Genomic DNA, 26,254 nt, shown 5'->3' on the forward strand with positions numbered 1-26,254 from the left:
ACTTAAGCTCCATCTCTTACCTGTGGCTTAAACATAACCTTTTTGAAATTTAATATTATTCATAAAGGTGGAAACAATCATCTTTCCCAGTATGCTTTTGAAATTTTAAATACAAATTATATGTAAAACATCCAACACATAATAGTTTGTTAACAAATTTTAATTCTCCCTTTCCTCTTTAGTGGAGTAGCAAAATTTAGAATATAATCTCTCTTACAAATATTCTTTTATTTGGCTAGGCAAATATTCTTTCTGCATAACTCGATTTTAACAAACAACTGAACTTTGAAAATATTATTTGAAGCAACCTAAAAGCAGTTTTCTTCCAGAATCAAATATGACATTTTATATTTGTAAGAAGAATCTTCCAACCTCCAAAATGAATTAAACTAACCTAATGCTCTTGACCAAAACCCTACTCCAGTAGGTGTAAGTACAAAGGCACTGGCACGTGCCTTGCCTGCAAGTAACACAGGCCTCCTTCTGGGGCTACCCTCCATGTTCAAGTTCAGCCTCAGTAGCTCAGCTTGACTCCTTACCTCTCCTAAAACCTCATTACGTCCCAGTACTCATTTAGGGCTTCATTAAGTTTTAGTCAGAAGCCACTGCATTAAACAATTAAAACTGGAGCCAGATCCTTCCTTGTGTCAGCTCCCGAGGGCAATCTAGGCTCCCTTGGGAACTTTGGGGAATGAAGAGATTGGTTGAATACATGATAACAATCAAGGCTGAAACCACACCAATGAGAATAGTCATTCTTGCAGCTGCCACATAAAAGGAGCATGTACAGATCCAATGCTTCTTGCTCTTTAGGTCATAGGTAAGGGGCTGCAAATGTCAAAAAGTCAACTACTGACTTTATTCTGGTTGCATGAGTGAACAAAGGAGAACAAACCAACATGCTATTATCATGCACATAAAAATGAACAATTCCTTGAATTACCACATATTATGTGCCTCCTAATCTGGTCCCACCACTTCGTGGGAAATAGATGGAGAAACAGTGTCAGACTTTATTTTGGGGGGCTCCAAAATCACCGCAGATGGTGACTGCAGCCATGAAATTAAAAGACACTTACTCCTTGGAAGAAAAGTTATGACCAACCTAGATAGCATATTCAAAAGCAGAGACATTACTTTGCCAACAAAGGTCCGTCTAGTCAAGACTATGGTTTTTCCAGTGGTCATGTATGGATGTGAGAGTTGGACTGTGAAGAAAGCTGAGCACCAAAGAATTTATGCTTTTGAACTGTGGTGTTGGAGAAGACTCCTGAGAGCCCCTTGCGCTGCAAGGAGATGCAACCAGTCCATTCTAAAGGAGATCAGCCCTGGGATTTCTTTGGAGGGAATGATGCTGAAGCTGAAACTCCAGTACTTTGGCCACCTCATGTGAAGAGTTGACTCCTTGGAAAAGACTCTGATGCTGGGAGGGATTGGGGGCAGGAGGAGAAGGGGACGACAGAGGATGAGATGGCTGGATGGCATCACTAACTCAATGGACATGAGTCTGAGTGAACTCCGGGAGTTGGTGTTGGACAGGGAGGCCTGGCATGCTGTGATTCATGGGGTCGCAAAGTCGGACACAACTGAGTGACTGAACTGAACTTAACTGAACTGAATAGCATGTTGGTTGCCTTCTAACCAACTCATCCCGTGTTGTCCCCTTCTCCTCCTGCCTTCAATCATTCCCAGCATCGGGGTCTTTTCAAATGAGTCAGTTGTTTGCATCATACGGCCAAAGTCTTGGAGTTTCAGCTTCAGCATCAGCCCTTCCAATGAATATTCAGGACTGATTTCCTCTAGGATGGACTGGTTGAATCTCCTTGCTGTCCAAGGGACTCTCAAGAGTCTTCTCCAACACCACAGTTCAAAAGAATCAATTCTTCTGCGCTTATCTTTCTTTATATATTCATTAAGTAATAGCTTTTTCATGTACTCAGATAACTAGCACTTAGAAAATACCATGGAAAAAAGAAAACATTAGACTAGTGGCAAAGAAGAATGAAGAGGTACAATATTTGCAAAACTTAGGTGAGGAAAACTTTAAAACTATCCCTAAGTGATGAAAGGTAGCCTTGAATAAATAGAAAATACATGGAAAGTCACCCCATGTTCTCAGACAGGTTGATAATAGCACAAAGTCTAATTCTGTAGATCTGGGGTGAGGCCCAGGATTCTGAGTTACTTCTGTCTTGCCTTCCCCAGTGTAGACTGTTTTGTGCTTTACAGCTGTTGTTCTCAAGATGTGGCCCCTAGACCAGCAGCAGCAGCATCACCTGAGGAGTTGTTAGAAACGCAAATTCTTACCCCCAACCTGTCAAATCAGACACTTGGGCTCAGCAATCTACATTTTAACAAGCCATCCAGATGATTTTTGGCACACATTAAAGTTTGAGAACCAGCACTTCTAAAGTTTAAGTTGCATAGAATCACTCAAGATCTCGTTTAATGGAAGGCTTGATTCAACAGGTCTGGGATGGAGTCTGATTCTGCATTTCTAACAGGCTCCCTTATGACGCTGATGCTTTGGTTTGAATGTAACACTTTGAGGAGCAAAGCTAGAAGACCAATCTGTTTCTAACTTACTCAAGGCCGGCCTGTCCTGTGCCTTCCACTGTCATCTTTTTCTGGGTATTAATGCTAAAAATATGTCACTTTCTCAGTAATATGTTTATTTTAAACCAAATTAACTCATAGCAGTGTGTTCCTCTCAAACCAAATTTAACAAAAAATCATTAAAAATGAATCTCAGGCTTTGGTGGAGCCAGTTTGGAGACGTAACTATTCAGCATCTATCAAATCATTCCACAGCTCATTCACTACTTACTGAAATCAAGAGGTAAATGTTATTAAGAAAAATCTATGCATAAGGAGATATTTGCATAATCTATATATAAATTCAATGTGCCTCTAATCTCTCGTTTAACAAATTCTGATTTTCACATATTAGTGTTCAGGATATCTTCGTAATGCCCATAATTTGATTGGCTTCAAACAACCAACATTTATTTAAGCTCAGGGGATTTGGACAGGACACAGTGGGGACCCTTTTATAATATTTGCAGCAGATGGTGTGGCTGAGAAGTCTACATGGCTGGTATGACTTCACTCAGACCATAGATCTAGGATCTTTTTCCTGGATGTTTGCTGGATCCTCTGGTTCTTCTCCATGTCTTGTCTGCTGAAGCTGGAATGTCCAAATGACTTCTTTACTCATATGCCTGGTAACTAACCTAGAAGGACTCAAACAGTTGGAGCTGGCCAGCTATGATCTCTCTTTGTCTCGGTCTCTCTCCACTTGGCTACTTTAGCCTTCTTCAGGGCTTGGGAATCTTCATTAAGGTAATCGCATTTCTTACATGGTGGCTGGTTTTTACCAGAGTAATCATTGCCAGAGACCAAGGCATAAGCTGGAATAGTTCTGCAACCTGGCTTCACCTCTGCTACATATTGTTGGTTCGTTAAGGTCAGACTCAAGGAAAAGAGGAAAAGACTCTCTGTCTCAGTTGGCGCCATTAAGCCATGTTTAATCTACCATGGTTAGGTCTTATTGCAGTGAAACTCAGATCCACCAAAGTGGTACCAGAGACAGTTTGGCTAGAATGAAAGTAAATGCACCACAAAATCTTCTTAGAAAGTTCTGGCTCATATTGTCTCTTCCTAACTCTGATTTCAGTGACATCACCTGGGTAACTTGAAATTACAATATAGAAATGGGCAAACACTTCAAATAACCACTTTTTCCAAGAACCAATTGTTACACATTTGTCACACACCATGTTTAAAACCCAAACAATATTGCAACCTCACAGCCCCCGCCTCCCACTCTCCCACCTGCACATACACACACACACACACACACACACACACACACACACACACACAACCTGACTCTGCACCTCCAAGTTCCCAAGGATATGTGTCAGGTCTTATACCTATAGGATCCTTTCCCCAGTTTGGGATAATGCCACATGATAATAAGGAATTCAGCCCCAGGATTCTCCAATGAGGAGGCAAGGACCCTCCATGGTATAAGCTGTGAGCCACAGCATAAAGCATGGTACCTCTTCCTTAAATATTGATTCCATTCATAGATTTAGAGGGAAATAATGTATCTATATATTTAAACTAATGTGGATATACTATATAATAGAATACAAAATTTGCATTCTGTAGGAGCCCACTAAAGTGTTTTTAGTTTCTTATAAAGTCACAAGGTAATAAATGAACTTCAAGGTTGAAACAAAGTTCTAACGTATAATATTAATACTGTTGTTGCGGTTCAGTCGTGTCCAACTCTTTTGTGACCCTATGGACTGTAGCCTGCCAGGCTCCTCTGTCCATGGGATTTCCCAAGCAAGAATGCTGGAGTGGGTTGCCATTTCCTTCTCCAGGGGATATTCCTGACCTAGGGATTGAACCTGGGCCTCCTGCATTGCAGACAGATTCTTTGCCACTGAGCCATCTGGGAAGCCCTATACAATATTAATATATGCCTTTATATCAATAGTCATAAGAATAGGTGTGTGTGTGCTTGTATGTATGTGTACATGTGTATTTTTTAATGTAGAAATAAGCCCATGAAGGCAAAAGTGCCTAGAGCCCACAAGAGTCATAATACAGCTCTGACTCCAGGGGTCTATTTTCAATGCATAGTGGAAACATGAGAAAAGCTCTGATTTTTGGCATCATATCCTTTCAACATGTTATTTTTTAGAACTGATGTCTTCAGATTCCAAGGAAATGAATTTTAAATGGTAGCATTTCATTACATCCTTGGAAGGTAGTAAGATAGATTTACTACGAGGATTTCTACCAACTACACCGCAGATCCCACTGTGTGGAAGTGGGAAGTCTGTTAATAACAGAAGTCTGTTAAGGGGGCCAGGCTCACTCACAAGTCACCACTGCTCCCCCTGGATTCTGTGACTGCATTTACATAGAGTGGCAGAACTTCTTGCATGAGTCTCACTGTCAGTCATCAAATCTTAGAACCTGAAGCCCCTGAGCCCGACTCCCAACCCCCAACCAATACAAGAGCACCACTGTCACCATCTTTGGCCAGTCACTCAGCATCAGTTTGAGCATGTGAAACCTTTGTCATGTCTAAAAAGCTGCTTCCCTTTGTGTTATTGTCTGATTAAGAAATATTAAATGGAAGAAAACACAGAGATACTCTGGTAGCTGTTGATGCAGGAGGAAGATGTCTGGACCCCGTGAGTCAGTGATGGTGGGTGAGCTGCACGTTTTGGGCGGTACCCATAAGCATCATTGTGGTCTCCTCATCCTCCGGACGAAGGTCTAGACCCTCCTCTACCACCCTGTGGAGGGTGCTGTAGTGTTGCCGATTTTGGTGGAAGGAATGGAGCTCCGAAGCAGCCTCCCAGGCTGCAAAGGTGGGCATGGGGAAGACATCTGGCCTCTTGTTTTCCAAGAAGCATTTCAGGTTTCTGTCACTCAGCTTTTTGGCGTAGTCCACGAATGTGTTTTCCAACTGCTCCTTCTCCTTCTGTGCATACGTCTTCCAAAAACTCAGCTGAAGGTAACTAACTTTAGATCGGCAGCGAGCATAACACGTGGTGAGCAGAGAGAAGAAAGATGCGGAACAAATCAGGAACCATCCTAGAATCTTAGAAAGAAAGAAATATTGAGCATACCAAAAGCAAAGCCACTTCTCAAGGAGACGGGGTAGTGTTATTGGGAAGTATATGGCTAATTTAATAGCAGACCTCAGTTGATATCTTTCATCTTAATTAACAAGTTTTGGTTTTTGTTTTTTGTTTTTTTACAAAGTTAAGGTTTACCTAACCTCTGTTCTCCATCCTGCCCACTATTGCTGGTATGCAAAGAAATACCCAGAAGGCAGGCAAATGGAAATGAGCAAAAATATAGATTATCCAAGAACTGGAAGAACCAAGCCCTCATATAGTACTAGCTTTAAAGGAAAGAATTCTGTGTGTGAGCATATTACCAGTTCCTTAGTGGAGTATCTTCAGGCATTGATACGTGGATATTCACAACCAGTGACTGATTTTTCCCACGTTACATTGTTTACAGAGAACCACAGACCCTTCCTGAGAGAGGTAGCTTCACTCATTACCCTATCCCATCTCACTGTAAAGCAAGACAAATGTAACACAATAAGGAAACTGAAGCTATAAGAATTGGAAGCTCACGTAAAAGCCAAGGGGAAAAAAAAAAAAAGAACTTTTGGACATCAGTTCTCAAAAATAACACATTGAAAGGATATGATGTAAAAAAAAAAAAAAACGGAATGAATTTTTTGGCCAACCCAATATTTTTCATAATTGGAGTTAATTTCATATGTGAACAACTAACAAAGCTCTTTCCAAGTTTCTCTTAATATTTTAGTTGAATGGCCCTTAGTATTTCTCAGCAGATGGGCCTATTTGAACATAAAAATAACAATCTGCAAATGAACCCATGCTGACCATAATAGAACAACAAATAAGCTCCAATGTTTATTTGGAAACCAATGGTTTCCAAACTCTGATTCAGACTACAGAGATCACTGTGCAGGATCTCAGACCCTACATGAGTGCCAGCTCTGGGTTGGCACTGGTTGGGTTTAAATCTCAGCTTTCACTTTTTTACAGGTATTCTCTGTGCCTCTGATTCCTCAGCTGTAAAGTAGGGGTTACCCTCCTCAGAATGTAATTTAGAGGATTAAAATGAGGTGATGTAGAAATCCGCGTGACTCAGTAAGTATCAGCTATTAGCATGGGCTGCTATTTTTCAATCATATCCATGTCTATGTAAAGGCATTACTGAACATAGAGTATCTCTCTGACGTGATTTATATTTACTTTACTTATATTTACTTTAGTCACTTGTGGTTGGCTACATCAGATCTTCCTCTTTTCTCTAACCTCTATCTTTTTCTACACAGCCCATCCTCCTGCAGGCCATCTCACTTCAGTATCTAAACCAATTCTGCTGAGTTATTCACTGTTTGATCAGCTTCAGGCCCTCCTCCCCTCATTGCGTGGCCTTAGCATCAACTTGCTTTCACGTGAGTGCTGAGCACTGAGCCCTCTTGTTCTTCACTAATTCATGGTACCCAGGATCTAACTAGACATGATGGATGGTCCCACCCCAGCACTCAATAATACACCATTCTGCATGTGTCTTCTCCCTCAAATCTTGGCATTTTTCTCATCAGTTTAAAATACTTACTGTGTGCCAGCAGTTTTATGCCCATTTATGTCCATCATCTCTGTACTTCCAAGGGTAGGTGTTATTACCCCCAACTATGAGGACACTGGGGCTCTCAGGGGTCAAACAGTAGCTCTGGGTCACATAGCTGGTGAGCAGTGGAATCAGGATCAAACCCAAGACTAGGCAACTCCAAGATGGAGTTCTTGCCACTACTCTACCTACCCAAAGGACAGAAAGCCACCCAGCTGGATTTCGTTCGTCTGCCCCACCCATGGACGTGGCACTTTTTCCACCCCTACCCACATACCCAGCTGTGGGTCCAGACTGTTTGCTGCCCCTGCCTATCGGAAGCACTGCGGTCAGCACCTGCTGTGATACAGCTCCCTTTGTCCACATCTCTTATGCATCATCCCCTAAGGAATCAGCCCCAGGTCCTTCTCATTCCTCTGAAAAACAAACAGGTCAGTGTGCCCAGGCTCAGCTGTGGCAAGGACAGGCATGATTTCCTTATGCCTGTATTTAGAGAAGGAAAAGCTCACCCAGTGGTGTTTGGATCCTCTGCTACCTGAATGGAGCCTGGTACCCCAGGACACAAATCATAAATCACTCACTGCATCGTCACATTTGTAATTAAGACCTTCCTTCAGCAAAAGAAGGAAGATGTTTGGCAGCCTGGCATGTTTTTGTCTAAAATGTGCTTTATGCATTAAACAAAGGGTTTTATGGGGGAGCATTTATAGGCTTATTAGTTTATAAAGAGAGTCTGAATATATTGCCAACCAGTTTGGAAACAATTTTTGATTTGATGTGTTGTTGAAAAGACCAGTCTATATTGAAAAAAAAAAAAGAGTAAAGTCTCAGTATTTTCAGCGCATTTATTCTTAAACAAATAGCCTTCCTGACAGACTGTGGACCTGTTTATCTACTCCTATTGCTTGTTTTGATTTGTGAAATATCATTCCTGCTCCTCACAAGTAGGAATTCAGTCTTTTCCTGAGGCCAGGGCCAGGCTCACATCTGGATTTGTGCTCATGTCTCTGAAAGAATGACAAGCTACTTCCTTGTATCAGTTAGGTAAAGCTACAATTTCCTTCTGTTAAATAAAACAATGCCCCAAATCTTGAGCTCCTAAAGTAACGTAAGAAGAACTTTTTAGCTATAGAGCACAGAACATAGGAGGAAAACTCCCTGGAGAATATGGTTCTGTTTCACTGAAGGCTATTTAAAGTCTGCCAACATCCCATTTTATACAGGAAATTCTTTTCCATGTTAACAATATTTACACATAGAGATAGCAGTTGCCAGAAATCATGCAAGGGAATCTCTACACTAATTATATGATGTGCAACTTTGAAAAGTATTAGCTCACTGGATTCAGCTGTATTTTAATGGATGTATGCTATGCATGTATGTGTGTGTTTCTCTGAAAAACCAGTTTGAAAATAATTAATAGAAGGCAGTAATTTCTAATTACAGCTCTGCCATTAACACTTTATAATGAGTTAGTGTCATGCATCATTTACAAAGTCAACCCAGAGAGATTGTTTTAAAGTACTTAAGTGTTTACAGATGTCTAACTCAAGAGGAGATTTTCTTTTTGAAAGTGGAAAAGACAATCCAATCAGCAATTTTATTAGCCATCCAACCTCGGAAAAGCTTTTCCTGAGACTGTCTTAACGCTGCACCACATTCCAATTTCCAGAGTTTCAGAATGTTCTGGCAGGATTCAGGCTCTACCCTGGCTGAACGAAGTACAGAGAGAATACTTCAAGCTCACGCTGGGGGGCAGGGGGGTGTGGGAGAAAGGCACTTGTGTCCCTTCTTACCTGAGACTGGGCTTGCAGCGACAATTTCAGTTCTTCGTTGTCTGTGGGGGTCATGCTGGTTTTTCCGCAAGATACTTTGTAAAGTTCTTTCCAGCACTCTTCAGGCTTGCCTTTGCAAATCAGATCAAGGAGTCTTGGACTTTGGGTCCCGCTCATTGCACATTCATAAAAAGTCCCATTGAGCAAAGCCACAGACAGCCACATCACTGGAGCCACCAATGAGCTCAGAATGATCTGCCCCAGGACGGAGAAGAAGCGGCAGTTGTGGCCCCTGGGGAAGATTTTCCTGGGATTCACACAGCAGCCTGTGAAGAGTCTCCATGACCTGTTGTTCAGAAAGAATCCCAGGATCAGTAACACCCAGGCGGGAGCAAACAGGAAAGCCAGCCCGTAGATCACATTCTCAGTGCCGCAGGGACACTTGAAAGCCACGAGTGAAAAGAGACGCTCACCTCCCACGGTCAGCAGAGCCATGAAGCTGTAGCCAATGAAAGTTTTCTGGTTGAGGATGAATTTTAGAAACCCCTGAAGAGCATCCATGTTGGAGATACACAGAGGGAAAATGCTTTGCTCTTACTTGTTGGCAGAGCCTCTGTGGCAGTGGCCGAGGGTGGAGCTCTTTCTTCATTAGAAACAACAGTCCTCCTTCTCAGACTGAATTCAGCCAGATAAGGAAACAATGTCATTCCCTAGGAATGAATATTTCCCAACAGTGTTCAGATAATGCCTCCTACTGGTGGATGTTAGGCCATGAAACTAGAGCCAAAACACTGGGAATAAAAGTAAATTCACAGTGAACAGCCCCCACTTTTATGTTATTTCCATGTGGCTTGGATTGAGAATCAGAAAGAAATTCCGACTATTACAGATAATAATAGTTTAGGAATTTTCCATCCAAAGGAATAAACATTAGCAGAAATCGCGTTTCAGCCAATTGGTTGGGAGCCAAATCAAGTCTCCTAGCCTAGACTTTCATGATGGTATTTTTCTCTTGTTACTTAAAACTTTTGCTACTTTGACTTAAGATCTGGAAGCTTCATTTTACATCCTCTTTAACTGATCTGTGACTTTATCAAATTTTTGGATTTGGGCTGTTTGAAATTTATATGGAAAAGTTCAGGGAGAGTTTGAGTTTTGAGTGAAAGATAAAGTGAGAAGGGTCCTCATCATTTCTTTCCTAGACTATCATAGTAACCTCTTGATTGGTATTTCTGCCTTTGACTTCATGCCTACCCCCATTCTCAACCTTAAATTCGTCCTCTATGCTGACATGAAGGAGATCCCTCTAATATAGAAATCCAGTTCCTCCCTAGCCTACTCACATCTTTGGGGCTCCCTGTTGCCCACAAGTTGATGAATGCAAACTTTCCCTGAACCTCATCATGGAATTCTGTGCCCTTGACATGTTCCTTCTATCTGGAATATCCCCCCCACCCCCATGCACACACACACACACACACATACACCTGACCTTGTCTACCTGGCAAACACTCGCTCAGTATTCATAAACAGTGTAGAAGCTTCTTCCTCTGTAAATATTTCAAGGGTTATTTCCTAATATACAGCATTGTACTTGTGGAGCTTATTGTAATATTGCAGTTATTTATTTACTATCTATAGCTCCTTTTAAACTGTAAGCTCTTCTAAAACAGGAACTACATCTTAATACATTTTGTATTCTGGGTGTAAAGATGATGTCAAACACAGAATGAATGCCTATTCAAGAATTCGTTTTTCAAATAGTTGTTGAATTCCCCTGTGTGCCAGGCACTGGGCTAGACAGGCAGTACTCAACGTGTACTGTTGAATGAATGACTGAATCATGAACATTTTAGTACTTCTAATTATGTGTAATTTAAGGAAATTGTCTTCACTTCGCTTCTACACTGCTTTTAGTATTAAATACACTGCTTTTAATATGAAAATTAATGGAATCACTTGAAAGACAACGATCAAGCTGACAAATTTCCATTAACAAACCTCAGTTTCCAGGTCTGTATATTTGGTGACAAGAAAGCCACTTGGACTAGAAGCCAAGGAACTATGTTATAGTGTAATCTTAGCCATGCCGTTTTACTTCTCTGGATCCCAGTTTACTCGTTTGTGAAACTGGAGGTAAAAAGAAATAGTCCCCAAGGTTTCCTCTATGTCTACCTTGTAAAATTCTTGAAGCTCTTTAAAACAGCGGACTTTCTTGAAAGGCTACTTTATGACCCACCTATGTGCCTGCCACCGCTGGCCCTTGCTCCTTCTCAGAGACGTTACTCTTGGTGATGTGACTGCCTCCACTTCCCAAAGCATACTCTTGGGTTTAATCTTCCTCGACTCCCTCATCCCCGACTCTGTCACCTTCCTGTTGTGGCACATGTGTCTTGGGTCCCTTCTAATTCAGAAGACTTTGCTGGGCTCATGTGACAAATATTATGCTAGTATGCTGCTGATGAGTAATATTTTAATTTCTTACCCTTCTAAGGAATATTTTTTTTGAAAAAGATTTTTTTTTTCCAAAAATACTGCCTTAACTTTGTGTTTCATAAACCATACTGTTTCCACAGAAAACTAATACTTTAGGAGATTCCATGAAAAGAGTTTAAGAATTGTACAAGTTGTAAGGTCAGTACATTTCAAAGCTGAGCGTGAACTCAGGCTTTCTGACTATGAACTCCAGAAGCTTAACAATTGTGCCTGGAATGGTACTTGGGTGTCTTACTAACAGTTCTTTATTTTTATTTATTTATTCTTTACTCAGAGGAAAACTGCTTTACAATATTGTGTTGGTTTCTCCTGTACAACAATGCAGTTCAGCCACTTTGCTGTCATTGTTTCGTCATTAAGTGGTATCTCTTGTGCGACCCCATGGGCTGTAGCCTGTCAGGCTCCTCTGTCCAGGGCATTTCCCAGGCAGGAATACTGGAGTAGATTGCCATTTCCTTCTCCACTAATAGTTATGTATTCCAGGCCAAGTTTTGTAATATTGGTTTTTTCCTGTTTGCTAGGTTGCTTTCAAGATGTACTTGGGAATTACACCAAGTGTGACCTGTAACAACGCAAGCAGAAATGAATTTTCCCTGATTCTAGACAAGAATCCTCTGGTGGAGTTTGTGGAAGAGCTCCCCACTGGGCGGTCTTCTCTGTGCTACTGCAACTTACTCTGTGGAATTATCAGAGGGGCCCTGGAAATGGTAAGGCACATACTTTATTTTGCCAGGTGTACAGTCATTATCTGGGCTTCCCTGGTAGTCAGCTGGTAAAGAATCCACCTGCAATGCAGGAGACCTTGGTTCAATTCCTGGATTGGGAAGATCCCTTGGAGAAGGAATAGGCTACCCGCTCTACTATTCTTGGGGTTCTCTGGTGGCTCAGATGGTAAAGAATCTGCCTGCAATGTGGGAAACCTGGGTTCAGTCCCTGGGTTGGGAAGATCCCCTAGAGGAGGGCATGGCAACCCACTCCAGTATTCTTGCCTGAAGAATCCCATGGACAGGGAAACCTGGCGGGCTACAGTCCATGGGATCGCAAAGAGTTGGGCACGATTGAGTGACTAAGCATGGCACAGCATTCATTGTCTAGTGCTGGCTAACTAATTACCCTCAAAGGTAGCTGCTTAAAACAACAAACATTTATTGTCTCACACAGTTTCTGAGGACTGGAAACCTGGGACGGCCTTGCTAGGTGGCCATGGTTCAAAGCCTTTCACAGCGCAGTGCACAGGCAGTCAAGCAGTTGGTTGGAGCTGCAGTCTCTGAAGACTTGACTAAGGCTGGGAATCTACCTCCAAGCTCACTCACTGGCCTCAGTGCCTTGCTCATAGCTGGCCAGAGGCTTCCTGAAGTTCCTTGTCACATAGGTCTCTGTAGTGCTCTAATCACCACAGGTGCTGTCAATTCTGCTGGACTTTGGAGGGAACTACTTGAATGATAAGAGGTGGGGTCCCTGGGGGCCACTGGAGGCTTAGTTAAATCTAATCTAATCTAATCATTCATTGATTTAACTAAGATAGGGATCAGCCTCTGTGAAGCATCCTTGAGCATACAGAGAAGAACAAGAAACAGTTGTTGCCCTTCGAGAGTCTTTTGTCCAGTATAGGAGCCAAATGACTCAGGGTCATGGGAGGATCTGGGGTGGGACAGGGGTGGGGAGAGGGAAGCCTTCCTAGGGAAACTGTGAGCTGACATCTGAAAGATGACAAAGCAGTTAGATGAAGATCTTGGGGGAAGGGGAAAATAATATTCCAGGTAAAAGGAGAACTATGTCCTAAAGCATACAAAAAATGTTTCATTAAGGGACAAAGAAGTTGAATTAATTCAGCGTCAATTGCATATAGATAGAGAAAAAAATCAAGTCCAAAATAGGATAAAGAAGTCTCTTCAGTTTTCATGGATAATTGATTATATGTGCTGAATGACATATATGTATCAGACCTCTTGTGGTCCCATATACCCAAATAATTTCAATGTAGTCTTCTTATTATTTTAATTGATTTTCAGTTAAATTATGACAAATACAAGAAAGATCTTATGAGAAAAAAATGAGAGTGCATTTAACTTCCATATTTCAAGTTCAGTTTCAGTGCAGTCGCTCAGTTGTGTCCGACTCTTGGCGACCCCATGAATCGCAGCACACCAGGCCTCCCTGTCCATCACCAACTCCCGGAGTTCACCCAAACTCATGTCCATCAAGTTGGTGATGACATCCAGCCATCTCATCCTCTGTCGTCCCCTTCTGCTCCTGCCCCCAATCCTTCCCAGCATCAGAGTCTTTTCCAATGAATCAACTCTTCGCATGAGGTGGCCAAAGTATTGGAGTTTCAGCTTTAGCATCAGTCCTTCCAAAGAACACCCAGGACTAATCTCCTTTAGGACGGACTGGTTGGATCTCCCTGCAGTCCAATGGACTCTCAAGAGTCTTCTCCAACACCACAGTTCAAAAGCATCAATTCTTCGGTGCTCAGCTTTCTTCACAGTCCAACTCTTACATCCATACATGACCACTGGAAAAACCATAGCCTTGACTAGACGGACCTTTGTTGGCAAAGTAATGTCTCTGCTTTTCAATATGCAGATATCTAGGTTGGTCATAACCTTCCTTCCAAGGAGTAAGCGTCTTTTAATTTCATGGCTGCAGTCACCATCTGCAGTGATTTTGGAGCCCAAAAAAATAAAGTCTGACACTGTTTCCACTGTTTCCCCATCTGTTTCCCATGAAGTGATGGGACCGGATGCCATGATCTTTGTTTTCTGAATGTTGAGCTTTAAGCCAACTTTTTCACTTTCCTCTTTCACTTTCATCAAGAGGCTTTTTATTTCAAAGTGCAGTGTATATCCTTTTACTGGGTGATGGGCATCACAAAGGTATGTTTTTTGCATTCAAATAACAAATAATTTGGCACACTGAAGTCTACGGTTTAACAAAGGCAAGCTGGTTGACCAAGGAATTCTTAGTAAGAGAGGGGAATGAGTCAGATCTCAATAAATATTAATTGGTAGGCCCAGGCTTTTTCACTTATTTGCTTTTACTAGGTATTTTTGCTTATTTATCTTATTTATTCCTGTGACTTAAAATAACTGAAAAGGCACTCTGTTGAGGGTAGGTCAGCAATATGCTGCTCTTTTGTGAGTGTATTTTAACGAATAGAGAAGTAAGCCCTAAGGGTTTACTTCAATGTCTGAGAAATGAGAAATGCTTTATCGTGCAAAAGAAGGCCTGGGTATCAAATATTCAAGTCCACAATCTCAATGTTTAATTTTATACTTATAATTTATTTAGTTGGTATTGTTTCATAGTTCTCAAAGCCATAAGTGATTGCTAAATGTTGTTAGGACAAATGATTATGTTATTGAGCTAATGAGAGAATGACTTACAGCAAGTCAGCTGGAGAAGAATCGTTTAAGAAGCCATTTATCCTTGGAAGTTCTGTTTGGCAAGGCATGTTGGGTCAAGGCCATCACTGAGTTGGGAATTTGTGTTCTTCCTGAGATGGATCTATAGTTTAGACTTATACTGTGAGCAAAAACGGGCCCACATTCTGGGCTTGCCTGGGAATGAGCCAGGATGATTTGAGCCTGTCCTGGACCACCCTTCTCTTTGAAGACTCACACACAGAGCTGACCACAGCCAGACCATCAATGGAGTAAAGGGCTCTTCATCCACAGAACAAGCCCTTTTTTTATCATTCCACAAGGAAAGTGAGCTCTTTATGGGGTATATCAAACTGAAAAATAGAAAAATTTGAGTTTTTTAAAAAAGCTGAATGATATAAGCCTGTTTTTTTTTTTCTTTCCTAGGTTCATTTGGCGGCTGATGTTACATTCCTGCAAGACAGACTAAAAGGCGACAGTGTGACAGAAATAGGAATAACATTTCTGAAAAAGCTAGATGAGAAAAAATACAGACGGAAAAAATGAAGAAAAGCATGCAAAATGCCACAGGCTGGCTGGCTGAGGAGTTAATATTAGTTAAATATATATAGCCATATAAATTTTGAATTTCTTAATAGCATGGGATTTAAAAGGCTTATAAATCAGCCAGAAATTTGAAATGCAGGGCACTAAGATTTAAAGCTGTTTTTTCTTTGCTTGTAAATCACACATTTTCAATCTCAAGTCCACAAGATTTCACATACAAATAACTCCTTGTAAGATAGCAAGCATGAATTCTATATATTATATAGTCTAGTCTAAGAGAGTCTGTTTATTTCATTTACTTATGGTAATGAAAAAGAAGTATACCACCTACACAGTTGGTATATTTCTCTCTTCTTGTTGGGAAAATGGATGAAATGATATAAAATTCACTATATAAAATATTTTCTAGATATTGTATATTGCATTCGCTATAGAAACAATATCAATTGCCACAATTTCCCATAGTTTTATGAAGTGGTAGCTATAGACTAAATATCTATAGCTATAGACTTTTCTCATATCTTGGCTTGGCTTATAGCTTCAGCCTCCTTAAGTTACTACTGGTTTATAATTATCAAGACAACCTATTTATTTGGATGCTAACTCTGAAATATTTTAAAATAACATTTAATTTTATTAACTTAATTTTTAGGTAGCTGGTATTAACTAAATTCCTTCCTTTATTCATGAAACATTGCTGTTGGTCAGGCCAGGAAATAAAATGAGAGATAAATAATGTTCTTTGAGAATAGTTTCTTATCTTCAGTTAGAAATTTTGGTATCACTTTTATCCCTTAAAAATTGTACAAAGTATATTCTGTCACCAGAACATACTGAAAATTCACAATGTACTGGATTAAATAAATGATAATCTTTACCAGACCATAAGCATATAGCAGTCCAGGATCTACTAGGCTCTGCAGAGAACTCAAAAGATAAGTAAAAGTTACCGTTAGTGTGGCACCATCTGTTAAAGCTGGTGTAAATGATACGGTAATGATAGACCTCAGCTACATCTCAGGAACCCAAACATACAGACTCAGTTCTGTTTCTAGTGGCTTCAGTTAATCCTGACCAGTGGCTGATCCTGGCACATCACCTCTCAGCCGCTCTCTGCCGCTGTCTCTCTCACTCACTTATCTGTAAACTGAGAGGAATGAATGTAATAAATATCTGAAATTATACCAGTGAGCTTAAAAGATATAAATAACCACCACTGAAATTCCATATTTTTGGACTTTAGAAGGCTATGGAAAATTGTTTGTTCCCCACCTCCCTAGCTGTGTCTTTGAAAGGACATTGAGGTAGGTCTCAAGAACCAAATAAGGTCGCTGGAGCAGCTGCAGCATCAGTGGAAGGAGTTTCAAGCCAGTTGTATAGAAGACCAGGAGTAGGAGGATGGAAGAAGGGTGTTATCTGATATCAGAAGGGATAATATCACAATTCCATGGATGCCTTCAAGAAGAATGTTGGCCTACAGTCCACCCCAGAACTTATTTTGGAATGTTTCCATCTTCTGCTCAGCTTTCTATTTCTTTTTTACAGTAGACTCACTCCTCCAGAAACCCAAGATATTCACGTCTAACGGCCTCCCTCTGAAGATAGCACTCAACTAGCCATTTTGAAAATGTCCCAGGCCCTGGAGGATTCTACTTATCTACACCTTCCTCTCCTTTCTCTCCCAACCCAGTCATCAAAACTCACTCGGCCCATGTCTTCATTACCCACCCTCTGAAGGCAGCTAATCTAATACTCTCAGTGGTGCTGAGTGTTGAAACTGGTAGTGGCTTCAGGATGAGATTTGTTTTCTATCCTTTTTTATTTTCCTCACCCTGGAAAGGGAGACAATTCTCTTGGCATTGAATTTATGCTATGAAAGGTGATCCATGTAACCAAGAGAGTGGCTTGTTTGTATTCAATTATTGTTCCTTTCTGAAAAATGAGAATCTAGAAAATGCCATTCAATAGAATTATGAGATTCATATATAAATTTTCTAATTAAATTCTTTACATTAAAAAATAAAAAGAAATAGGTAACATTAATTTTAATAATTTATTTATTATTTAAATCTATCATTATTTAATAATTTAGTTATAAAATATTATTTTAATATTTAGCTAATATAAAAATTACTATCGACATATTACATTCTCTTTTATACTAAATCTTTGAGCTCTAATGTGTATTTTACACTTTTAGCACATCTCAATTCAATGCTAAATTTTCAAAGTGTAAATTTACAGTGAAATGCAGTTCTACCCAAACAACCAGTGTTTAGTGTTATTCGATAGCTTCAGTTTTTAAATCTAAATTAGTTAAAATTAAACTACATTAAAAATTCCTTTCCTCAGTCACACTAGTCACATTATAAATGTTCAGTAGCTGTATGTGGCTTCAGTTGCTGTGCTATGTAACACAGGTCCAGAATTCTCTGTCAAAGGGAATCGACCTTGGACACAAAGAATAAGTGGGAAGGATCCAGGTTCATGGAGAGGGACAGAAGAGATGAATTGAAAAGATAAAAGGTAAGGAGGGAGAACATCCAAGATTCACGAAATGGTGTCTCTGCAAACGGAGTGGGGATCCAAGAAAACAGAAACATTTCTTCGTAAAGGAAGGTTGCACACCACCCGCTGGGCTCTGCGTGTCTCTTCATTGCCTTTGTGTGAAGTTGAGTCTTTACACAAAGAACATGGAAACTGCACAGCATAAACTACAGAGCTATGTAATATCTTTATTTCATAAAAGCTTTCACTCTGAACCCCAAACCTTGATCAATGCAGAGATTTCTATCATCTTGGTAAAGCCAAAAGGGAAGAAAGGTTTGGGACAGAGGAGTAATTTAGGGTTATTCAAATGACATCATCAGATGGTTCCCCAGCTGTTTACCGAGGAGGCCTGCCTGGGTTGCCTGTTCGCTATTTAAAGCTGCCAGGAATCAGACACACTTCTCTTAGCAGCCTGCTCATCTATTTATTGTCTTCTCAAATCTCTCACTTTCATCCACTAGTTATTGGAAGCCTGGATCTCTTTAGTTGCAATGGACTATCATGAATAAGTCTAAAGTTCCCTCTCCTCCTTGTTTATGAAGGACCAAAGTAGAAATTCGGAAAACCAAATGCTTGACATGCAAAGATGATATTAAAACTTTATAACCAAAGAGGTCACTTTAACCAATATCTGCTCAATGTTAAGTAACACTGCTGCTGCTGCTAAGTCACTTCAGTCATGTCCGACTCTGTGAGACCTCATAGACGGCAGCCCACCAGGCTCCCCTGTCCCTGGGATTCTCCAGGCAAGAACACTGGAGTGGGTTGCCATTTCCTTCTCCAGTGCAGGAAAGTAAAAAGTGAAAGTGAAGTCGCTCAGTCGTGCCCGACTCTTAGCGACCCTATAGACTGCAGCCTTCCAGGCTCCTCCGCCCATGGGATTTTCCAGGCAAGAGTACTGGAGCAGAGTGCCAGTACTTGCCTTCTCTGGTTAAGTAACACAGTAAATGCTAAAAGATATATTATTCATTGCTTAGTGTCTCTCCACTTGGGACCATAGACTCTGGGTAGTTGTGATAGTTCACAGCCTCATCCACCAGCTACAGAGTCTAATTCATTTTTTCTCAGTAACACTGAAGCTGTCCCTGATGAAGGTGCCTCCCAGCCCTAGAAACCTGGTGTAACAAAGGATTCTCTCTTTAAAAAAGAGAGCCGAGTTTCCTTTACACTTCGTTGCATATTCCTTAAAGAATCAGTCCAGTTGCTGTACTTCCTTATTCTGGGAACCTTCCAGAACTTTAACTGGACATGACTAGTGGCCATTCTACCTTGGCTATGGCAAATAATCAGCAGATAGAAGAGAGATGCAGTCAGTATAAGGTACCTATTTGTGATCTGAGAAGGAAACATGTAGTCCTTATTCAGTCAGCAATAGTTGCCCTAAAATTGAAGAAAAAAAAAAAGCCATAGCCACAGAAAAGCAAAATTTTATTTTTCAAGTGTTTCCTTAAGAGAGGAGAGGTTAAACAAAGCACATGAACAGTTGGGAATACTTCACTAAAAACAGTTAAGAAATAAATGTCCGAGGATAATTCCTTCTTCTCCCTTATACCCAGACTCTGTCTTTCCCAGTTAGATCTTTCTTTGCTTTTCTTCTTTCAGTCTCTTTTGTCTTCCACTTTCTTTTTCTTCTAGGAGCTCTAGTGCCACTGCGTGCACCTTTTCTTCCAAAGAAATGTCCCTACAACTCCTTTACTTCCTTTTTAAGTTCTCTCTATCACTATGCTTCATGTAATGGACATTTGTTGGCTGACTGTATCTTACCACTCTTAAAAGAATGACATGCTTCTATTCAGGTGCCCACCATTTTAGGAGGCAATGTGTCTACTTCAGGGTAAGTCATCCATAGCCCCAGCTCCACTGCTATTAGCTAGGCATAGTGGCTTTTTCCCAGGTGAAAACCTTGCCATCTAGTTCCAAGCCAATCCGGACATGGCATTGGCCAGACCAGAATCACCACTGCTGACATAGGGAAGGATTGAGACTGAATGGATTGAAGAGGAGAAAAAAAAAAAAAAACTGTCTGTTACATGAGGCAATAAATGTACTATATTCCTTAAGCAAACAGAGTTGGGTTTCTATTAAAATAATGCAGCAAAGTTCATGGCATGATAAATATGTGATAGGCCAGACAATTTGCAACACACTGGAGAATACCAAAGAGAATAACTCTTTATCAATGCCTTTTTTTTTGTTTTCGTGATTGATTGCCCAGTGGAATGAAATTTGAATTGACAATAGCTCTTTTCCTCACAGAGAGGAAAAGTTTACAGGACAGGGAATAGAACCTGAATTATAGTGTGTGTCTATGTGGCACAGGTTCCAGAAAAATGAGATTTCATAGAAAGAAGACATTTTCAATCAGTGGTAGCTCTTAAAAAAAAAATCATACATTTCTAGTTGCTGCTTCAACTATTTCTACTGGAAACTTAAACTACACCTGGAGTCACCTGAGGATTTCCAAGTCAGAACCTTCTAATTTCTGGAGCCTCCCAGTGGCCTAAATCTTTCAAGTCAGCAAACTGTATCTAGTGATTTGCTATTTCCATGTAGCCTGTGAACCACATTGATTTTAATGACTTAAAAAAGGAAGTGCTGAAACTCCCAGTGGTCCGTGTATACCAAACAACAGAAACACCTGGAAAGGCTGCTTTCTTGGTTTTAAATTCAGTTAAGATTTCTATCAGGTGCTAGGCATGTTAATTATGTGGTATGTCACTTCATTTTCATAACAAGCTGTGAGGTATTAAGTTGGTAACAGAGAGAAGGGGCTGGAGCTGAAACCACAAAGGGTCTAAATGTGCCTGCCTTAAGTGAATTATTCATGGAAGCAGTAAGTCAAGAGAGATGGCAATCAGACTTCAGAGGCTGAGTGAGGGATGCAAGAAAAGGAGGCAGCTTAGGAAAGAAGCTAACAAGCTTTGAGTATTTTGAGTTTTGAGATGCCTTTGAAACATCCAAAAAACATGAGGAGCTCAGAAGTCTGAATTGAAGATGGACTTTGGAGTCATCAGTATATGAACAATAGTAAAAGCAGAGGATAAGAATGGCCGCATCTGGGGAGAGCATGGACTTCAGCAAATACAAGGAGCAAGACTTCCCTGGTGGACCAGTAGTTAAGACTCTACACTGCCAATGCAGGGCACTTGGGTTCAATCCCTGGTTGGGGAACTAAGATCCCACATGCTGTACCACACAGCCAAAAGATGAAAGAAAGAAGACAAAATACAAGGAGCAAAGATAGAATCTTGAGAAATATCACCATTCAAGAGGTAGCACAGACAGAAGAACACAGCTGAGGCTGGACCTTCAGTCAGAGATGGAGATGGGCGAAACTGGTAATACTGAGGCCAGGAGAGTTTCAAGGAGAGGAGAGTGGTCAAGGGATTAGATGCCATAGAACAGCCAAGAAAATTAGTCCAGAAAGGGACACTGGATTGACGAGGAGAGGGTCTTTGTCTCAGGGTAGCTACAGGGCAAGACGAAGGCAGCAGCCTCATTATGGAGATTGAAGGGTCAGTGCAAGGTGAGATGCTAGGACAGGTGAGTCTTGGAACTTGACCGTAAGTAGAAAGTGATGTAGGATAGTTGGTATAAAGTTGGGCTTTTGCTCTCTCCTTTTTATTTTTAAAGAATGCAGGCATAAAAATACAGGAGAGAGAGAATGATTGATAAAACAATATTGTTAGAAGGTAGAAACGGACAAGATTCAGATCATAAGAAAAACATTTGACTCTAAACAACAAAAAGACTACCCTTCCCCTGAGAAAAGTGATGATGGTGAGAGTGGGCACACACAGGAGTGGGATTAGCGTGAGGGGTAGACCTTGATGCAGCTTGTCACCCCTGGCCTCAGTCTTTGCCTTGAAGCAATCTGCAAGGTCTTTGTGGAGATGGAGGTGGGCAGAGGCTGTATGAAGATACCTGCTGGGGCAGGTCACGGCCCATCCTCTCAGCACTCACACCCAGAAACAGAAAACGCCCCACCTTCAGCTTGAAGACTGTACACAAGCCTGAGGGGAAAATACAGATCACATTTTCTTCCCCTGAGCCCTAACGGACCATCCTGCACCCTGGCATCAACACCCGGGCTATAACAGCCTCACTGGCTGCTCTTCCCTCAGACTCCACACGGATCATAAGCGAAATTCCCTCTGTCTCGGAAGGAGATGGGGAGATTCGGCAGTGGGCTCTTTTAAGGAGCTCTTCCCCATGACGGGTAGAACTGTGGCTACAAAGCTGCTCCAGAATGCCCTGTGTTCTGAAACTGCTGATGGTACACACCAAAAAGTGACCGCTGAGGATGGCCATGGAAAGTCACAGAGCTGAATGAACAACTCTTCTAAAACGATTTTACCAAAGATTAGATGAAATGGCGTAGTTTCCATTTGGGAAAGATTTTCCAAAGGTTCACACAGAATCCTGTAAAAAGCTGACAAATGCCACTATTAGAAAAACAACAACAACAACAACAACAACAACAACAACAAAAAAAAACAGGAAAAGCTGCATGAAAGCTGGATCCAATAAGTAAAAATGTCCATGGTCGTAAATTTTATTGCTGCAGAGATACTCTAAAACTAACAGAAAGAGTATACGTATAACTGAATCCCTTTGCTGTATACTTGAAAGTAATATAACATTGCAAATCAACTAGCTCCATACATAAAACAAAAGTTAAATTTTAAAAAATAACAGAAAGAAGCAAATCTCCATCCCCACTATCAGCAGTCCCTAAAATCTGTAACCTATGACTGTCATATGGCTGCCTAATAGATTTCAGACAGTCTGGAAGAGCTCAAGGTGTGAACCGTGTGCCTTTCAACCCCCTCGAGAGGTGGAAATCGCCTCTTTAAACTTTTCTAAACAGCCGCTGGGTGGGGTCTCTCCTAAGGATGTCAAACCAAAATGAATGAATCGGGGAAAGGAGGCCTAATACTAGTTACTTCACTTTAGACAGCTCCAGGGGCAATTTTTTGCCAAGAATTCAACTTCTCCAGGTCCAGTAGTTGAATAAGATGGTGTTTCTAGTTGAATAAGATGGTGTTTCTATGCACAGACTGGGCCAACCATCTCTTGGCAAAGATTTGTGCTACTTGATAGTCAAAAGTTAAATGTACCTGAACACAGGGATATGCCTGGTAGCTACCTTTTAGAGGTAAAAATGTCTGCAGCAAATCTGGCTTGGTGGTAGGGAGGCAGACCATGTGATAACCCAGAAAGTTCATTTCAGCTTTGGGATGGTAGATTTTATAGAAAAAGCTATAAAAATAAAAGTTGAGTACCAGACATGGTCTTGGAGATTATCTAAAGTATCCTTTGTTGTTATCATTTAGTCGCTAAGTCATGTCCGACTCTTATGTGACCTTATGGACTGTAGCCCGCCAGGTTCCTCTGCCCCTGGCATTTCTCAGGCAAGAATACTCGAGTGAGTTGCCATTTCCTTCTCCAAGGGATCTTTCTGACTCAGGAAACAGACCCAAGTCTCCTGCTTCTCCTGTAATGCAAGCGAATTCTTTACCACTGAGCCATCTGGAAAGCACTACTTTTCAAAAAATTAATAAGGTTACTGAGACCTGAAAGCTTGATATTGATGTCAGGAGGAAGACCCCAGGAAGAGAAATTAATGAATAATTTCCAGTCTATAGATTTGCCTGTAGAGACACAGGCCCACTGTAGCTCCCACTACCTCCTCAGGAACCTTTCCTAATCACTTATCTGCCTTCACCTTCCACATGGTTCCTTCTCATTAGCCTAAAAGTATGCTCAAGTCTCTACAATCCTAAAAAAACAAAAAATATCTTTTTGACACTGCTTCTTTAATAGGCCACCAATGTCTCCTTGATTTGTTCACTGGAAAACTTAAAAAAAATAATAATAATTTAGCAGAAAGACTAATCTATGAACTGAATGTTAGTTATGTTGGTTTCCCACAGAATGTCTTAGGTTGAAGCCCTCACCCCAGTGTGATATGTGGAGGTGGGATCTTTGGTAGGTTATTAGGGTTAGATTAATTCTTGAGGGTGAGGCCCTCATGATGGGATTAATTCTCTTCTAGGAAGATAGCTACAGGATGGCTCTCTCTCCTGGCCCAGTGAGGGTACAGCAGGGCAACCGTTTGAAAACCAGGAGGAGGCCTCTCAGAAACACCGAATCTGCCTGCACTTTGATATTGAAGTTCCCAGCCTCCAGAATTGTGAGATAAAAAATTTTTTGTTGTTGTTTAAGCCACTAAACCTATGAAATTTTATGATCACAGACCAAATAAAAACAGAATGCCAGGTTTGAAACTGGACAATTCTCTGTTAAAATACTTATCTTAAATTTCTCCATCCTGATTCTTCTTCTCTTTAGCTGGCTATTGGTTCAAAGACTCTTTCATTCTCCTTTAGTTCCTCTTCCTTCCAAAAATGTTAATATAATTAAAAATAAGAAATTTGTATGCAGGTCAGGAAGCAACAGTTAGAACTGGACATGGAACAACAGACTGGTTCCAAATAGGAAAAGGAGTTCATCAAGGCTGTATATGGTCACCCTGTTTATTTAACTTATATGCAGAGTACACCATGAGAAACGCTGGACTGGAAGAAACACAAACTGGAATCAAGATTGTCAGGAGAAATATCAATAACCTCAGATATGCAGATGACACCACCCTTATGGCAGAAAGTGAAGAGGAACTCAAAAGCCTCTTGATGAAAGTGAAAGTGGAGAGTGAAAAAGTTGGCTTAAAGCTCAACATTCAGAAAACGAAGATCATGGCATCCAGTCCCATCACTTCATGGGAAATAGATGGGGAAACAGTGGAAACAGTGTCAGACTTTATTTTTGGGGGCTCCAAAATCACTACAGATGGTGACTGCAGCCATGAAATTAAAAGACGCTTACTCCTTGGAAGGAAATTTATGACCAACCTAGATAGCATATTCAAAAGCAGAGACATTACTTTGCCAACAAAGGTTTGTCTAGTCAAGGCTATGGTTTTTCCAGTGGTCATGTATGGATGTGAGAGTTGGACTGTGAAGAAAGCTGAGTGCCAAAGAATTGATGCTTTTGAACTGTGGTGTTGGAGAAGACTCTTGAGAGTCCCTTGGACTGCAAGGAGATCCAACCAGTCCATTCTGAAGGAAATCAGCCCTGGGATTTCTTTGGAAGGAATGATGCTAAAGCTGAAACTCCAGTACTTTGGCCACCTCATGCAAAGAGTTGATTCATTGGAAAAGACTCTGATGCTGGGAGGGACTGGGGGCAGGAGGAGAAGGGGATGACAGAGGATGAGATGGCTGGATGGCATCTCTGACTCGATGGACGTGAGTCTGGGTGAACTCCGGGAGTTGGTGATAGACAGGGAGGCCTGGCGTGCTGGGATTCATGGGGTCGCAAAGAGTCGGACACGACTGAGCGACTGATCTGACCTGATCTGAATAACAATTAGCTATCTCACAGTCTCTATGGGTCCAGAATTCAGTAGCAGCTTACCCTGGCTTGTTCTGGGCTTCTCTAGTGGCTCAGATAGTAAAGAATCCACCTGCAAATGAAGGAGACCCAGGTTTAGTCCCTGGGTAGGGAAGATTCCCTGGAGAAGGGAATGGCAACCTACTCCAGTATTCTTGCCTGGAGAAGCCCACGGACAGAGGAGCCTGGTGGGCTACAGTCCATAGAGTCACAAAGAGTCAGACACAACTGAGTGATTAACACTTAACCCTGGTTCATTCTGGTTCAAGGTTTCTCTCAAAGCTGTGATCAGGATGTCAGCAGAGTCTGTAGCCATCCGAAGGCTGATGAAAACTGGAGGGCTTAGTTCCAAGACAGGCCACTCACATGGTTACTGGCAGGAAATTACAGTTTCTCACCACATGGGCCTCTCCACTGGCTGCTCCATCACCCTCACAACCTGGCAACTAAACTCCACCAGAGAAAGCAATTTAGGAGACAGAGAAAAGGTGGCAGCACATTTTTATGACCTAAGTCCTGAAGATACCAGTATCATTGCTTCCACTGTTTTCCCATCTGTTAGAAATGAGTCACTAAGTTCAGCTCACAATCAATAAAGGGAATTCATCTTTCTCTCTCTCTCTTTTTTTTTTTTTTTGACCGCTCACATGGCATGTAGGATCTTAGTTCCCTGACAAGGGATCGAATCCATGCCCCTGTGGTGGAAGGGTAAAGTCTTAACCAATGAACCACCAGGGAAGTCCTCATCTCTATCTCCTCAAGGAAGGTGTTTTAAAAACACCACATGCTATTTGAAAGATGTCCCAGTGGTTTTCCAACAAAATACTAAGAAGGTATAAT

The 26,254-nt window shown here is 41.2% G+C and overlaps 2 protein-coding genes across 2 annotated transcripts in view; one reads left to right on the forward strand and one right to left on the reverse strand.

The window, feature by feature from the left end:
* TRAPPC3L (trafficking protein particle complex subunit 3L) overlaps positions 1-16,593 on the forward strand; it is a 40,058-nt gene extending 23,465 nt beyond the window's left edge. The window contains exons 4-5 of the mRNA XM_086317184.1: positions 12,002-12,187; positions 15,290-16,593. Of these exons, the coding sequence (XP_086173310.1) occupies positions 12,002-12,187; positions 15,290-15,409 (306 nt within the window). The 3' untranslated portion in view covers positions 15,410-16,593. The remainder of the gene's footprint in view (positions 1-12,001; positions 12,188-15,289) is intronic.
* Positions 2,980-9,670, reverse strand: CALHM5 (calcium homeostasis modulator family member 5). Its single transcript, XM_086317182.1, has 2 exons — positions 9,006-9,670; positions 2,980-5,629 (listed from the first exon to the last, which is right to left on the reverse strand). Exons 1-2 carry the CDS (start codon positions 9,543-9,545, stop codon positions 5,222-5,224), a joined length of 948 nt encoding a protein of 315 aa, XP_086173308.1. The 5' UTR covers positions 9,546-9,670; the 3' UTR covers positions 2,980-5,221.
* Positions 16,594-26,254: the final 9,661 nt, after the last annotated feature.

The sequence above is a fragment of the Bos grunniens genome, chromosome 9 (assembly GCF_055505025.1).
Source record: "Bos grunniens cultivar Pamir isolate PY7600 chromosome 9, Bosgru_T2T1.0, whole genome shotgun sequence".
Classification (NCBI taxonomy): Eukaryota; Metazoa; Chordata; class Mammalia; order Artiodactyla; family Bovidae; genus Bos; species Bos grunniens.